This window comes from Eleutherodactylus coqui, chromosome 13 (genome assembly GCF_035609145.1).
Source record: "Eleutherodactylus coqui strain aEleCoq1 chromosome 13, aEleCoq1.hap1, whole genome shotgun sequence".
Lineage (NCBI taxonomy): Eukaryota > Metazoa > Chordata > Amphibia > Anura > Eleutherodactylidae > Eleutherodactylus > Eleutherodactylus coqui.
This window is the reverse complement of record NC_089849.1, coordinates 13,872,517-13,888,556: the sequence shown is the minus strand read 5'-3', so window position 1 is coordinate 13,888,556 and position 16,040 is coordinate 13,872,517. Positions and strand designations below refer to the sequence as shown.

The following is a 16,040-nucleotide window of genomic DNA, read 5'->3' as shown; positions in this document are numbered from 1 at the left end:
TCTGCTGATCGGTGGGGGGCTCACCGCTGAGACCCCCACTGATCTCGAGAACAGGAACCCCGTGTCCCACTCTCCTGTAACTGTGTGGGTCGCTTCTCACCCAATGGGACTGATGGAAATAGCTGAGTGGGTGTCACACGGTCCGAATGAAAGTGAATGCAACGCTGGTGCGCTTACACAACCAATGTGACATTCAGCTTCTCCTCACTGTGAAGGGTGCATTAAGCCTAAAGTGAGGAGGAGGGGGACACGGGACCCCTTCTCTCAAGATCAGGACTACCGATCTGAGACCCCCACCAATCAGCAAGTTATCCTCTAATTTGTGGATAGGAGATTACTCGCAATTTTGGTACAACCCCTTTCATAGCATTTAATGACTTCGAGTGATGTGCATGGAAACGTGGACAGCAGATGATGATGAAGTCGGCCATTGTGTGCATGTAGCCTTATGAGTACTCTGGAACCCATTTCCTTTTATGCTGTTCTCATCTATCTCCTCACACTACAAAGTCTTGAAAAACACGAGGTGTCTCTACTAGAGCCACAAGAGTTGAGCTTTCTCGGGGAGATATTATCCGTCTGTAGCAGTGATGTATATGTAAGTAGGGATGAGGACTTGTAGCTAACACAATTGTGCGTAGAGCGAGCGAGAGGTGGACGACTATAGAAGTGTGAGTAGGACATACGATTCACTGCAAGACCTCCAGCCTGGCCAAAAACCAGAAAAATATGAAATATTCTTTTAAAAGCTAAACAAAAACTCTTAAATCCGAGGTTCCATTCTACCCAATGCCCCACGATTCTAGGGGCACAGCCTGGTACCCTGCTTGTTCTGACACAAAGAAGGAAAGACGGGAGCAAATGAATCCATTAGAATATTCCAGATTTTGCGATACCGGGGGCTCATTATTTGCTTGTAGGTGATGTAGGATTCCACAGACAATATCGCTAAACACTTTATAGTATTTTAATGAGGTTTGCAATCCCTATAAAGCTGTGATTCACTGCTCCCCAGGGAGGTGCTCTGATTGGTCAGGCAAAGTTAAAGGCTTAGCCTGGGGCTGTGTCTGTGTACGGTGGGAGGGTGACAGGACCCTTCTTTTGCCCTGGGCGGTGTGGCGTGGATAATTCATACATAACATTTATGGCATGCCCCACATGAAAGATAACGAAGGTTACCCTTCATGAAAAGAAATGTGACAGTCTTGACACTGTTCAATGTCAATGGCTAACTGAGCGCTGCTGTTGCAGCTTGTAATTCTGTCCGAGAAGAAATCTCCATATTGCGAAACTTTCTCAGTACTGTAGCTTTATCAATGTATCTGTCTGGATATCCATCTAAAGGTAGAGTAAACATAACTACATAGCAGACAACCTTAAAGAGAATTTACATAAAAGAAGTATAAATACTGTATTTTTTGGACTATAAGACTCACTTTATAGCAAGGACAAAATCCTGCTAAAAATTTCCTGCGTCTTATACTCCAGAGTCGACAGTACCAGACCCCCCTGACCACTTCCTTATTGTTTGGGCAGAGCGTTCATAGAGCACTTTGCAAGCCACACGGAACAAGAACTACTTCCATAACTTACTCCTGACTGCTTGGAACTGCTATCTTACTCTTCCGGCACTCCGTTTATTAAAACAATACCCGAACTCCCTCTCATTAGCACCCAGCAAATCTACGCCACCTGGAGTTACCTACCCCATCAGATGCCTCCTGCTGCCTTTCCCAAGCAAGCCCTATCCTCCTCCCTGGACTTTTCATCAGCAAGCCAACCCTACGCGATTGCCAGCACCATCCAGCCTCCTTGAGCAGGAGCGAACGGACAACCCAAGAAGCTGCTGTTTCAGGTGGTTGCCCTGTGGGTAAGCCCCTCATATAACCAATGTTGAATAACTCATGGCTCTATAGCATGCTATGGAGTAATATACAGGTAGCACAGGCCTCCAGTCATCCCCTACACTTGCCTACTTAGGAGGTCTGCCTGGACTGAAATGAAGACTATTCCACATACCGGTAGGTCATTTATGAGTTTTTGGAGTTTTCATAACTTTTTAGAGTTCCGGTTAGTAGACTTCACCTTTGGATCCCTCCAAGGCTCTTTCTTCTCTGTCTCTGGTAAAATATGTAATAATTCACCAATCTATCTTCTCCATTTGACGCGTCCTATCCTCAAGAAACCCCATCAAGATCCACTGCCTGCCATTGCATGGGACTACCAATTTGATCAAAGTTAGTGATGTTAATCCCTACACTTCTTTAATCCACCAAGGAAATTTTGATTAGCATGAACTATTTTCTAAAGTCTTGGACCGTCCTGTAGTCGGGTGCATCTTGTAGAGCGGAAAATACCATATTTGTGTATACAAAGCAAAGCATGTGTCACATGAACAGACAAAAGTGCACAAAAAGTGACACAAAATCTACAACACAAAGAAGTTACAGATGTAGGGATTGTTAACATTACCGGAGCATCATGATAACCCCATTAACAACACTATAGTTAAGTTATTACAATACTTTTAATGCCATGTTACCGTTTGCTCCATCCGTAAGCTCTGAGTTTGCTTTAAATGATCTGTTAGCTCGGCACGCTGACAAGACATGCTACAGCGATTGCAGATAAAAGCACACAGTTCCTCGTTACACAGAAAACAATATGTAATCCTATCATCATGTGATATCATGGCGTGTAGTAATGTATGTAACTAGCACATGGCTGTATAGTCCTCTGAACTTAATAGGATGTAGTACTGCAGGGGACAAGCCATTGTGTCCTTTACACACACACAGGCAAATGGTGGCCTTGTTGCTTGTAGTGCTTGCCTCTCATCCCACAATAATCACAGACTACAAAGCATTATGGAGCAGGGAGGCTGCTCCCAGCTTTGGTTTCTATGACAGCATAGAAGGCTCAGAGTGCAAACCTCTGATTCCCGGATTCCAGGTTCTTTGTTTGCCATTAATTAAAGTGACCATATGGAGGAAGCTGATAATGGCAGCAGATGATCCAGAAGAGAGGGGAAAAATGAATTTGGAGCAGGAAAACTGGCTTGAAAAGGATTTTGTAGCTCTATGCAGATTTAAATATGAGGGGGGGGGGAGCGTGACAATGGATGTCAGATATTGTACTAGGGGAGATCACACAAATGACAACACGCAGGCGCTTTCAAGAGCCTAGCTAGTTAAATACTACTGCTGGTGGAGGCAGAAACACTTACTAATACATCTCCAAAATCAAACACTATATGCATCTAAGACATAACAGACAACAGAAGATATCAATGCAATAAAACAAGCACAACCCCAAATAAGCAAAATACAATCAACTTCATCTTCTAGATTTGTAGCAACTTTATTTTGAGCGTCGCAAATAAAACATAACAATGTATCACTTCTACTAGAAATGAAACACTTACTAATACATCCAAACCATAACAGACTCCAAATTATACCAACAGCACAAAACAACCACAACCCTAAATAATAAGCGACCTACAACCAACTTCATCCACTAGATTTGTAGCAACTTTAGAGCGGAACCAATACAATGTAACAATGTATCACATCTACTAGAAATACAACACTAATGTATCTAAAACATAAGAGACTCCATAAGATATCAACAACACAAAACAACCACAACCCGAAATAAGCAAAATGCAATCAACTTCATGCTCTAGATTTGTAACAACTTAATCTTCAGCGTAACAAACACAATATAACAATGTATCACTTCTACTAATAGCCTCAGTAGCATTGTCCCCTTTAAGGTGCTCCCCAAACTTTCTATAGGAAGCATAAGTGAATGGATGCCCGGTAAACTCTACCATGAGCAGAAGTAATGTCACAAAGTCCATACACATAGCTGCAGAACAGAAATCTAAGAGGCATGGGAGGTGGCTTTGTCTCCCTGGAAGTGTTTCTCCATTTGTGTTGTTGCTCTAAACATCCCCATTAGTTACAGCAGGATCTGCCTGACCCAGAAAGCACTCAAGGCCCCGAACCGGATCCTGCATCTCATGGAAGGAGTTTACTTAAGGGAAGTGGAGGGGGATCCCTACTAGAATAAGAGCCCTGCTCCCTAGAACTACAGCTGATAGTTTCCTTACTCCTAGGTCATAGAGGAGCTGTCCGTAGTGCTGAAATACTCATTGTGCATAAGCACACAAACCCAATGGGACTTACCTTCATCACAATGACATCATGGGGAGCAGTCAGGGGATGTGCATGGTTAAAGGGCTGCGATGGAGACCAGTCCTCTGATATTAAGCTGTTTGTTGCTCCCACTTAAAGCTTCCTTGCCCTTCCACTGAGCAGTTCTGCCGGCTGGGGGCTCATTCCTTTATTGACCAAAGCAGGCTCACCTAGGGTGGGTGGGGGGTCTCCAGAACTCCTCCAGCCTTGCAAATGTATCTGTTTACTCTCCGAGGTGAAGGAAATTTACAGTACAGCATCAAAAAAGATGGAGCAGCTCACTTCCTCCGGGGGAAACAGTGGGCAGGCCCAGCTCTTTACAGCAACCTATTATTGCTTGTGCTCCAGTCAACAGAAGGTGCCTGGCTCAGCCAAGCTGATTAATAATTAATATGCAAGATCGTTGGAGCTTCTTCAGGGGGGAGGGCACACAAGGGGGGTGTGTGCATATTACAACTGTCATAGTTACCACCCCTATGCAATGACAGCTTTTGGTATAGTCCAATAATTTCTAATAGAAAGACTCAGCGGATGATAGATGCCTTGTGTGCACCCAGGGCTGAGGGAAAGTTGAACTCAGGGTCCATATCTGGTGGGCAGAGGTGACCTTCCTCCCTTGAACCCAATAGACAACTTTGCAAGGCTCCTCCACGGCACCCGCAGCCTCTCTTACAGCTCCTTAAAGTCCTAGCTGCACAGTAAACAACTACACATGTCACCAGCAGCGAGAAAATGGAGTATTTAACTCCTTCATCACCACACCCCTGCAACCAAGCTTACATCCAGGGATATTTGACTCTGCTGAGAACTTTGTGCATCACTCCCGCAATGTAATAACAGTATATGCCTTAGTAATAAGTCATTCTGAATGTTTGTCGGTGCTGCAATTGTGCATGCTACACTTTAATTCAGTCAAAAGCAAATGTTGCAGATAAGCCTGTACCAATCAAGCTGCCCTGATGTAGAGGATTAAGAGCCTCAATATAAGATAACAATAGTAAAAAAAACACTATACCACTGAGAGCGACCTAAAAGTAAGGAGGCTGCTCCATAAAAAGCAATCCAAGCCAGTGACATATTCATGAAGTCATTGTGTTGTAACCTTCTCCTACAAGTAAGGTCACATCCATCATACATACATGTATGTACTGTGTAGGCTGTGGCGGAGCTCTGCTATTCTATGCAGTTTCTATAGGGTTGAAGGTATATCTACTATGACTTCACACCATGCATAGGAAAAACATGCTATGACAAATCTAGCTCTGCTACATATATATCTATCTCATCCTTCTAGATTTATATACCTGTCTTTTCCATCAGTATCAGTTTCATCAGCCTTCTATTTCTAACTATCTCATATCTTTCTATCCATCCATCTATCTATCTATCTCATATCTATCTATCTCCTATCTATCTATCTATCTATCTCCTATCTATCTATCTCCTACCTATCTATCTATCTCATATCTATCTATCTCCTATTTATCTCATATCTATCTATCTATCTATCTATCTATCTATCTATCTCATATCTATCTATCTATCTATCTATCTATCTATCTATGTCATATCTATCTGTCTCATATCTATTTATCTCATATCTATCTATGTCCTATCTATCTATCTATCTATCTATCTATCTATCTATCTATCTATCTATCTATCTCATATCTATCTATCTATCTATCTATCTCATATCTATCTATCTATCTATCTCATATCTATCATTTATCTATCTATCTATCTATCTATCTATCTCCTATCTATCTATCTATCTCCTATCTCATATCTATCATTTATCTATCTATCTCATATCTATCTATCTATCTCATATCTATCTATCTATCTATCTATCTATCTATCTATCTATCTATCTATCTGTATCCCATATCTATCTATCTATCTATCTATCTATCTATCTCCTATCTATCTATCTATCTATCTATCTATTTATCTATCTCATATCTATCTATCTATCTATCTATCTATCTCATATCTATCTATCTATCTATCTATCTATCTATCTATCGCATATTATATACATAACTATACGACAAGCAGGACAACTTTGCAGAAGTTTCAATCCCAATCTCAGACTAAGGATTGCTCACCCTGACAGACAGAATATGATTTATTCTTCCTAGCCACCTGTGCAAAACAATATTTTTCTCTGTCACGATATAAATGACTTAGAGCACAGAGGGGAGCCCGGATAGCCCCTACAGTGGTGGGATTAGTAGTAGTAAAGTAGTAACAACTTAGTTATTTCATACAACCCTCTTCTAGGTGCTATGTACAAAGATCCTACATGACAGTGTAATGAGCTGTGACTGTGGATAGATACATGTATGCATGGCCCAATACCCTGGTGTAGAGTGTGACTAATGTGACATTGTGGGGCTCTCCTGGGATGTGTGGAAGGATTCAGCACCTCCGGCCCCGGACAGCTCCTTACTGCTCGCACTGGACAGGCGGCGCCTCCTGCCCTCCATATACATCATAGCAGAACCGACACACGTTCAATAAATACATCCGGAGCCCAAACGTCCTGCACCTATGTCTGTGTGAACATGTCCGCTGTGTCCAGTATACATCTGTATTTATGTGGATATCTATATGTTATGCTATCTGTGTGTGACTGTCTGCACGTATCTTTGTCTTTATATATCGTGTGCATGTATGTGTGTGTACAGATTTTATATGTAGAAGTCTATAGGTATGTATGTGTATTTATGTGTCTGCATACATATCTACTTCTGTGTGCTTTCTGTGTATACACATATATGTATGTGTGTATAGATCTATGTGTATATGTGTGTTTGTATAGAAGTCTCTATGTGTGTCTCTATACACATCTATTCCTGTGTGTACATATATGTAATTGTGTATAGATCTATGTGTATGTATATGTGTGTGTTTGTATAGAAGTCTCTATGCACATCTATTTCTGTGTGTACATATGTGTGATTGTATATCTGTACATACATGTGTGTACGTATCTGTGTCTCTATGTGTTTGTGTGCAGAACTGTTTAGATTTACATGCTGACATACATGAGTATATGTGCACATATCTGTGCTTATGCATATTTGTGTTTGTGTGTTGAAGTCCATGTGTGTGTTTGTTTTTATGTATGCCTACATATCTACTTCTGTGCTTACATATCCGTGTTTCTGCATATTTGTGTGTTTAGATGTTTTTATGTGTGCATACATATGTGTTTCTGGGTGCACATGTATGTACTGTATGTGTTTGTACATATCTGTGTGTATGCATATCTGTGTCGATCTGTTGAAGTGTATTTGTTTATATGTGTGCATACATATCTTTTTCCATGTGTACATATATGTTTGTACATATCTGTGTGTATTTATGTATGTACATATATGTGTGCACATGTGTGGAAGTCTACATGTGTGTATATGTTTGTGTACATATCTGTTTGTGCATGTGTAGCAAAGGCAATACTATAAAGTCCTGAAGTGCCTCGTTGGGAGGACGGATGTGAGTTTGTACAGTCGGTATAAATGACTGAGATCTCCCGATCGCCGGGATGAAGCTGCATTTCCTGAGCAGGCTAGAAAAAACTGAAAGAAAAAAGCCCCTAAAATGCAGCCAACTTCAGGCTGCACTTTGTCTAATTGGCACCAGTCTCCCCGGTTAGCAGCTGGGTGAAGATTTGCCTGCCCCTTATTCTATGTTCCTATGCAGATGGACGTATTTAATACCACAGACTACAATTAATGCTGTTGTATTTGATGAATTTAAATGGGCCTGCATTAATATTGTATATAGAACAGCTGAAGGGCTGGATATACCGGCAAGGGGAGACCCCTGGCAGATGGAGGAGACAAAAAAAAAGTTTTAATAAGGCCTGAAGCTAACATTGTCATAATGACACCCCTCCCCCTCCCTATATCCCACCCCTCAGGACATACAATTGCTTTGTCTGTAAAGAAAGTACAAGTCTAAAGTTTTCTTTCTGAATGGGACGACAGATTTGCATTCAACTTTTTTTTTTTTACGTTAGGCAAATGCTGAAGCCGTGTTAGCGCGCCTTACAGTATCACTTGGCAGCCGTTCAGCCGGTCTGCTCTCTCCTTTGTGTCCTAGGTCTACACATAGCAACGCAGAACAACTCAGAAAAGTTACTAAAAGTTTACTTTATAAGTCAAACTCCAACTTATCTCTGCTTTACTAGGATACATTAACATGGGTGAGCATGATATCAGTCAAAGAAACTTGCAAAACTCCGTTTTTCACTGCAATTGCGATGCGTTTTACCAAAAAAGCACATTGCATGAGAGTGGTATTTTTTTACATTTTATTCTCATAGGAAATAATTGGCCATATCGCCCAAAAAATAAGACATAACTGTGTGGGAAAAATCACCTACCGTATGTAAATAGACCCTTCGCAAATATCGCAATGTCTCACAAAGCACAAAACTCACACAATACAATCGCTCACATAAACAGAACCATCGCCAATAACGGGCCCTTTCCTGGGGTGAGGTTTTTGCGTCTCGTAACGCACAGAACTTGTGAGAATGAATTGCTCGTATAAATACAGCTTTTTGGATCTTGTCAAAGACTGAAGAGCTTTCCATGTGGTAAAACGGCTGAGTGTCCACAACAATAATGGAACCATAAAGGTTTCTTCTCGTGGCGCAAATTTGCTGCAGTTTTGACCGCGATTTGTAGATTGTGCATCAAATAAATCCGCAGCAAAAATACGGAGCTGACTGGTGGATTTCTGACGCATTTTTAGAGGCAGAATCCATACAGGAAAACATGGTGTGGGGTTTGTCCTATGACTATATCATAACCATCAGATCTACGCTTGTATTATGGATGATGAGAAGTGGATCAATATAGAAATAGCGAAAAAGGGTCAAAATTAACATCTGCTTGTACAGTAAGTCAGTCTATCTATCTATCCCATATCTATCTATCTATCTATCTATCTCATATCTATATCATATCTATATATCTATCTATCTATCTATCTCATATCTATCTATCTCATATCTATCTATCTATCTATCTATCTATCTATCTATCTATCTATCTATCTATCTCATATCTATCTATCTATCTATCTATCTATCTATCTCCTATCTATCTATCTATCTATCTATCTATCTATCTATCTATCTATCTATCCCCTATCTATCTATCTATCTATCTATCTATCTCCTATCTCATATCTATCTATCTATCTATCTCATATCTATCTATCTATCTATCTCCCATCTCATATCTATCTATCTATCTCATATCTATCTATCTATCTATCTCATATCTGTCTATCTATTTATCTCATATCTATCTATCTATCTATCTATCCCCTATCTATCTATCTATCTATCTCCTATCTCATATCTATCTATCTATCTATCTCATATCTATCTATCTATCTATCTCCTATCTCATATCTATCTATCTATCTCATATCTATCTATCTATCTATCCCATATCCATCTATCTATCTAATATCTATCTATCTATTTATCTCATATCTATCTATCCCATATCTATCTATCTATCTATCTATCTATCTATCTATCTATCTATCTATCTGTCTATCTATCCCATATCTATCTATCTATCTATCATCTACAAATACACACAAATGCATGTGATAATGAAATATACAGCACCTACCACTAATAGTACAAGTTATAGCACAGCATACTAATTACAATCGAATCAAGTCCTGTTGATATGAAACACAACATGCAAGACAAAACTGAAAGTATCAGTGACCTGCAGGTGGTCCCAACTAAGACCCAAAGGACAAACTCAACTAACTCAACCCTAGTGTCCCCGCTCCCCCTCTCACAAGCAAATACACAAAAGTTTGCAAAGAAGTGACTAACCTAGAAAAGTTTCACACAACGTCATCTTGGCTTGTTATCTTTATCCCGGGATCCACAGCTCAAGTCAGAAGTTACTTCATTCCTGAAAAGTTGCAGCAAGTACCAAAAGCTTATGTGCCCAGGAGCCTAGCCCAGGTCCTGTCCGCTCCAATCACAGCCGGCCTGGGATAATTACACAACAATAGCCTGTGCAAGCAGCCAATCCAACTACTGTATACACATACAATTGCTATAGACCAAGAGGACAATGACAAGCTGCTGCTTTTACTCCCCCTCCCTCCTTCCAAAGCTTTTCAATAGTAACTGCTTGCTAGAAGGTAAAAGACTTACATACCCTCCTGTCCTGAGAGATGGGAATGCACCAATTTACTATGTCGAAAAGTTTGTAGAAAAGTAAATGCTATTGTCCCGCAGCTCTGATTCCTCATTTTACAGTACTGGTCTCTGCATATGGAGAAGATAGACCTTATAAGGCCCATAAGGCCTTAGAGTCCGGATGCAACTGCATCTTTTGCACCCACTATAGCTATGCTCCTGATCCAGGGGTGCCCTAAGCCTTTATGCTGCCTGAGGGGAAGTGTGAAATCCCCCCTTCCCACAAAAACACTCATTTTACAGGCATTGAATGTGCCAATACACAAAATACCCAACACATATTTATACCATTGAGACTTACCTGAAGTGACAGAGTAATAGTGGCCCAATAATTATTGTTCACCTTAATGACCCCAGTAGTAATAGTGACCAATTAATGGCCCTAGTAATAATAGTGACCCCCTTAATGGCTCTAGTAAAAATAGTGACCACCTTAATGGCACCTATAGTAGTAGTGCCCCCATTATTAGCCCCAGTAGTAATAGTGACTGTGTTAGTAGCCACAGTAGTAATAGTGACCCTGTTAGTGGTCCCAGTAGCAGTAGTGCCTCCATTAGTGACCCTAGTAGTAAATATAAACCTCCACAGGGATCCCAGTAGTAACAGTGTCCCTATAGTAGACCCAGTACTAATAGTGACTTCCATTAGTGGCCCTGGTAGTAGCAGTGACCCCATAGTGGCCTCAGTGGTAGTAGTGGCCCCAGTAGTAATATTGTCTCCTTAAGTGGCCCCAGTAGATATAATGGCCTCATTAGTAGCACTAGTAGTAATAGTGACCCTCCGCCAGGCAGCAATCCCTCAAGCATTTAACTCAGGTGCTCTGCAACTCCAGCTGGCATCTGTGCGTCGTGAAAAAGAAATACCAGCTGGACAGCCATGTCGCCTTGTCGTAGGGCTGCCCCTGCCCTGATCCTAGGCATATATCTGCAGACAGGTGAATTAATTTATGGTGATTCATGAACTTTGAATTAATGGGTTAGTATGTTTATTTACTTCTCTCTAGTGTAGAGCAGTCGTGGTTTCTTATACATATCAACTAGCAATAAAGCCCAAAGAAATTCCCCGGACTGCAGAAAAATGCTGTCAGCCATTTCTTTCATTTTTCACAAAACATTAAAATACAAAATGTGGAATCATTTGCAGGATGATGGTCCTCCTGAGGCCGGTGTCACGGACCCCCTTTCGTTCATTGCCACTTCATTCTTCTAGTTTTTTTTAAAATAGTTTTAGGCTTCCGTCACACAATATGAAATCTGCGTCAGAAATCTACAATATGCAGATTAGCCCGATTCAATGAGAATTTACTGATGTGGATTACACTTTTAGAATAAACATGTTAATTGTTTTTTTTCCACAGCCTTTCACTAGGAGAACCAAAATAAGGGCCTGTTCACAACAGTGTCAGAGGTTTTGCTCGGAGCCTCCATCACTGAATTCCACCAATAAACTGGCCGAAATACCACCGAACGCAGCACTAGCTCATCCTATAGAATGTCGGTGGATGGAAACTGAATGGACCCCAATTGTAGACAACGGGACCCACTCTGTGACTTTCGGTTCTGTCATAAGGCAGTTCCATTCGGCAAAAGGCTGTCATTTTCCGGCTCTCACAGCAGAGCAGAAAAACAGAACACTTTAGCGCTAGTCTTGTAGATATACCTTTTAACAGCTAACAAAAAGAAATAATCTTATAGCAAACTTCCAAAACGACTTAGGCCTCTTCAGACGGGTTGCACAAGAAATCTGAAGAAGCACATAAAAGGGTAGAGGCATGGCGTGATTAACGGACATTTAAAGAAACTGAATAGTAGGATTTGTGATGAACTTTTGAAAAGTTCAGTCCAGCCGGTTCACCGATTTTTAGCAAAAAGTCCAAGTTAGTTCAAACTGAACCAGAACTTTACCAATACCCCTAAAACTACCGTATAGCAATGTCTAAGAGTCATAAAACATTTAGATGAAGTGAAAAGCTGGGATAGGCACAACTATTCCACATATACCAGAGACAAGGTGGGAGATGAAATTCCTTTTTATTGGATACATTTCAAGCCAGCAAGATAAACACGTTTCGAGGCCAGGGCCTCTTCATCAGTTTGGTTGGGGTTAAGTACTACAGTAGCAATGGGGAACAACATAGGATTATAAAATACGGTAATGGTATATACAATGATGTATATACATAGAATTGTATATACATTGTATATAATGTATATACAAAGATGTGAATGAAGAAGGAGGGAAGGATAAGGTAAATAAGTGAGGGGATTAGAAACGCAAATGGAGAACAAATGATACATTATAATCGATAGCTTAAATGTGTATCTAAGTACTTGTGAGCTGTTCTTAAGGCAAAGTTAATAAAGAAAAAAAATTAGGAAAAAGAAGGAAAATAGAGAAGGAAAAGGAAAAAGAAGAAAAAACATTATTTTTTCTTCTTTTTGTTTCTTCCTCTTCTTTCTTCCTTTGATGATGAAGTCACCAGAGCCACCAAGATTTCACTGCTAACCTTGTGGGGGTTTCTCATGCAGTGGTGTGGAGAGCTTACAGAGAATGGTGTGAAAAACATCCAGCAAAAGGGGGATTCTGTGAACATAAGTTGTGGCTAAAAGGAATCAAAGGAGGATGCCAAGAATTGCTCTGACCAAAAGGTGTTTCACAGTCAAGAGCAGCTGAATACAACGCTGGTGCTCCAACTAGTGTGTATGAATGCACCATGGCACGGATGGGCTATAACAACAGCCTACTAGCTCCAGCGCCATTGTGTCTAAGAGAAACAGAAAGGTGAGACTCCAGCGGGCGAAAGAGCGCAAAACTTGTATCACTGAGCAGCGGAAAAACATCTCCTGGTCAGATGGATCCAGATTTCTGTTACCCCGTGCTGATGGAAGGTCAGAATTTGGCACAAGCAGCATGAATCGCTGACCCCTTCCTGTAGAGGTGGAGTAATTGTGTGGAGAAGGTTTTCCGGCTGCAGTTCTAAAGGCCAAAGCAGGTCCAACGCATTAGTAGAAGGTCTTAAATTATGTGCCCAAAGTTTTTTAGACTCTTGTTAGTTTGACTTACTGGGCAGGGAAAGATTTAATGATGAAACCTAAAATTTCAGCTTTTGCGCTTTACGTTTGGCAGAGATACTCTGATAAGTCAGACTACACACTGCTAATAAAATGCACCTTTAGAGCCTCTGTGGTGGGATCCTAATTTTGGACTTGTGGAAATCTGTTGCCGTACTGCTAGAATTAGCTTTCTGACCTTATTGTAGATGAGAACGTTTCCATAGATAATAATTACATATCGGATTCGGTTGACTATCGGACTGCCCATCTGATTGGGGTTAAATCTTTGCCTTCCTGGTCGGCTTTATTACTGCAACTGTGAACATTTTCCATCTGGAAGGGTTACTTCAGTACTAACGTGCTCAAGACCTCAAACGCTGAGCTGGAACAGGTTGCCGTACATGAGGAGGTTCCACACCTGCTAGATGAGGATGCACAGAAGATCTTGTAGATTCTCGCTGGCAGATGTGAGATGCCGTCCTCCAGAGCCCATTATTAGATATACATGTCCAGTCGCCGCCACAGTCTGCATGGCCCTGTCATCGTGCTCATATCACACAATCTGTTTTGTGAGCAGAAACTTCTGAGAGATGAATGGGAAAAGTTGAATGGCAGCTGTAGGGGTGCAGGGATGTGACACAGGCCAGAGATGTCATTACTGGAGACACTCAGCAGATGCACACTAATAGTCTGCGAGGGCCTGTGTCCTGTGTTATTTCACTCTCACATTAGATGCATTGTTTCCATTTTTTTCCAACTGTCACGGGAATTTAATCAATGTTTGCTCTCCTGGATCATGCAAGACACATGTTCCAATTAGGAAATGTTTGGACATGTGTATGACGGGCTCAATCTTCTGCAGTCTGGATGAGTTTAATTACAAGGTACTCCGTCCCTCTCAAATGGTTTCCAGCGTAGTTTGTCAAGTATGAAATAAAAAAAATAATTATAATGTCTCACGCAGACCAGAGATTTAAGATACTTACTGGTGGATCACCAATTCTGATGGGATCGATCACCAATCCAATATGTATGGGGGTTTAAAATGGTCCTTGGCTGATTCTGCTACAATGTTTGGCCAAGGTTGCTAACTTACACCTACAGGCGACCACGGCGCACCCACAGCTTCCTTCCATAGCAGACACCCGGCTCTGGCATCTGCACTATCTCCGACAGCAGCCCGGGGGCTGAGTGCACACTCAGAAGCTCTCTTAAAGGGCCAGTAAACCTTTCCCTGCCAATCATCTAAGGACACACGGGCTTCTCTTGCCCAGTGTCACAACCTTGGGTCAATCTGCTTGTGGTGTCATCAACCTATTGGGTATATATTTCTTTCCACCGCTAGTATTAATGTACTTCCCCGCATGATTGATGAAGGGGTTCACGCGTATATATTGCTGGCTTTTAATTCACTAAATAAAGAAGTTTGATATTTTATTCTGTCGCCTCACAACTTTTCACTGGAGAGTCGCGCCAACATACCAGTTAAGTGTGAGTGAGCTCTGTGAGCGTCCGCAGTGATCATGTGCTTGTCATATGTTCGCACAATGTGAAGTCATCAGGGAATAGTGTGCCCATTACAGCTGCTGAGGAGCAACAGAGATGGTGAGTATGAATTGTTTTTTATTTTGTTACATATAAGGAGACATTGGGGGCATTACTTCTGAACGGGGGCAAACAGGGGCATTATTACTAATAAAAAGACATCAGGTATTATTTCTGAAAGGGGGCAAAGGGGGCATTACTTCTAAAAGGGGGCATCACTTCTTAAAGGAGAAACACATGGCATTAGTTCTAAAATGGGGCAAATGGGGGGTATTATAAGTGAATGGGGACAAGGGGGGGTTTATTACTCAGTAGGAACATAAAGAAGACATTATTACTAAATGGGGGTACTTTTACTGTGTGAGGGTCACTATAAGCAGCACTTACTATGTGGGGCCTACAGGGGGCACAAAATGGGGACAATACTACTATGTGGGATACCATAGGTGGCATTATTACTATCTTGGCTACTATAGAGGGGGAATTGTGTAAATGTTTAGATAACATAGGGAGGCCGATGCAAAATCGAGGAACCAAAGATGTCTGTGTATCAAATTCTATAGAGACAAGTTGTGCCCGGAAAAGTTTGTCATGGCGGTCTGGGCCGGATACAGAAGAAAAGGAAAACCAAACAACTCCAGTCAGAGAAAACATCATCTGTGATTACTGGATATAATAGTACTTTAATAATTTATATGGTTTGCAATGCACCCGTGTAAAGCTGGTATAAACTGTTATATGGTCACTGCATGAACTATAGAAGATTTACTGCAGCATGGGTCGAACACAAAGCAAAGGGCCCACTAAGACTGTCTCCCAAGTCCAATGCTTGCTTCCTAGCTTTGTGGTTCTGTCTACTCCTTCCCTGTTTGTATCTGTCAAGTTTCTTTTTCATAATTAAATTTTACTTTGTTTAGCTTTTTCTCTTGGTCTTAGTGCCCTATCATTGCTTGTCAGGGTCAGTGTTTATGATAGGGTTCACTT

At 41.2% G+C, this 16,040-nt stretch overlaps 1 protein-coding gene across 4 annotated transcripts in view; it reads right to left on the bottom strand.

Annotated features, from left to right (window-relative positions):
- MYT1 (myelin transcription factor 1) overlaps positions 1 to 10,141 on the bottom strand; it is a 121,811-nt gene extending 111,670 nt beyond the window's left edge. For 3 of the 4 annotated variants that reach the window (XM_066586175.1, XM_066586176.1, XM_066586178.1), the window contains exon 1: positions 10,084 to 10,141. In XM_066586175.1, the coding sequence (XP_066442272.1) occupies positions 10,084 to 10,108 (25 nt within the window). In that variant the 5' untranslated portion in view covers positions 10,109 to 10,141. Of the gene's footprint in view, positions 1 to 4,193; positions 4,251 to 10,083 lie in introns of those variants that run through there. The other variant, XM_066586177.1, reaches the window with a different exon arrangement.
- Between the last annotated feature and the right edge of the window lie 5,899 nt (positions 10,142 to 16,040).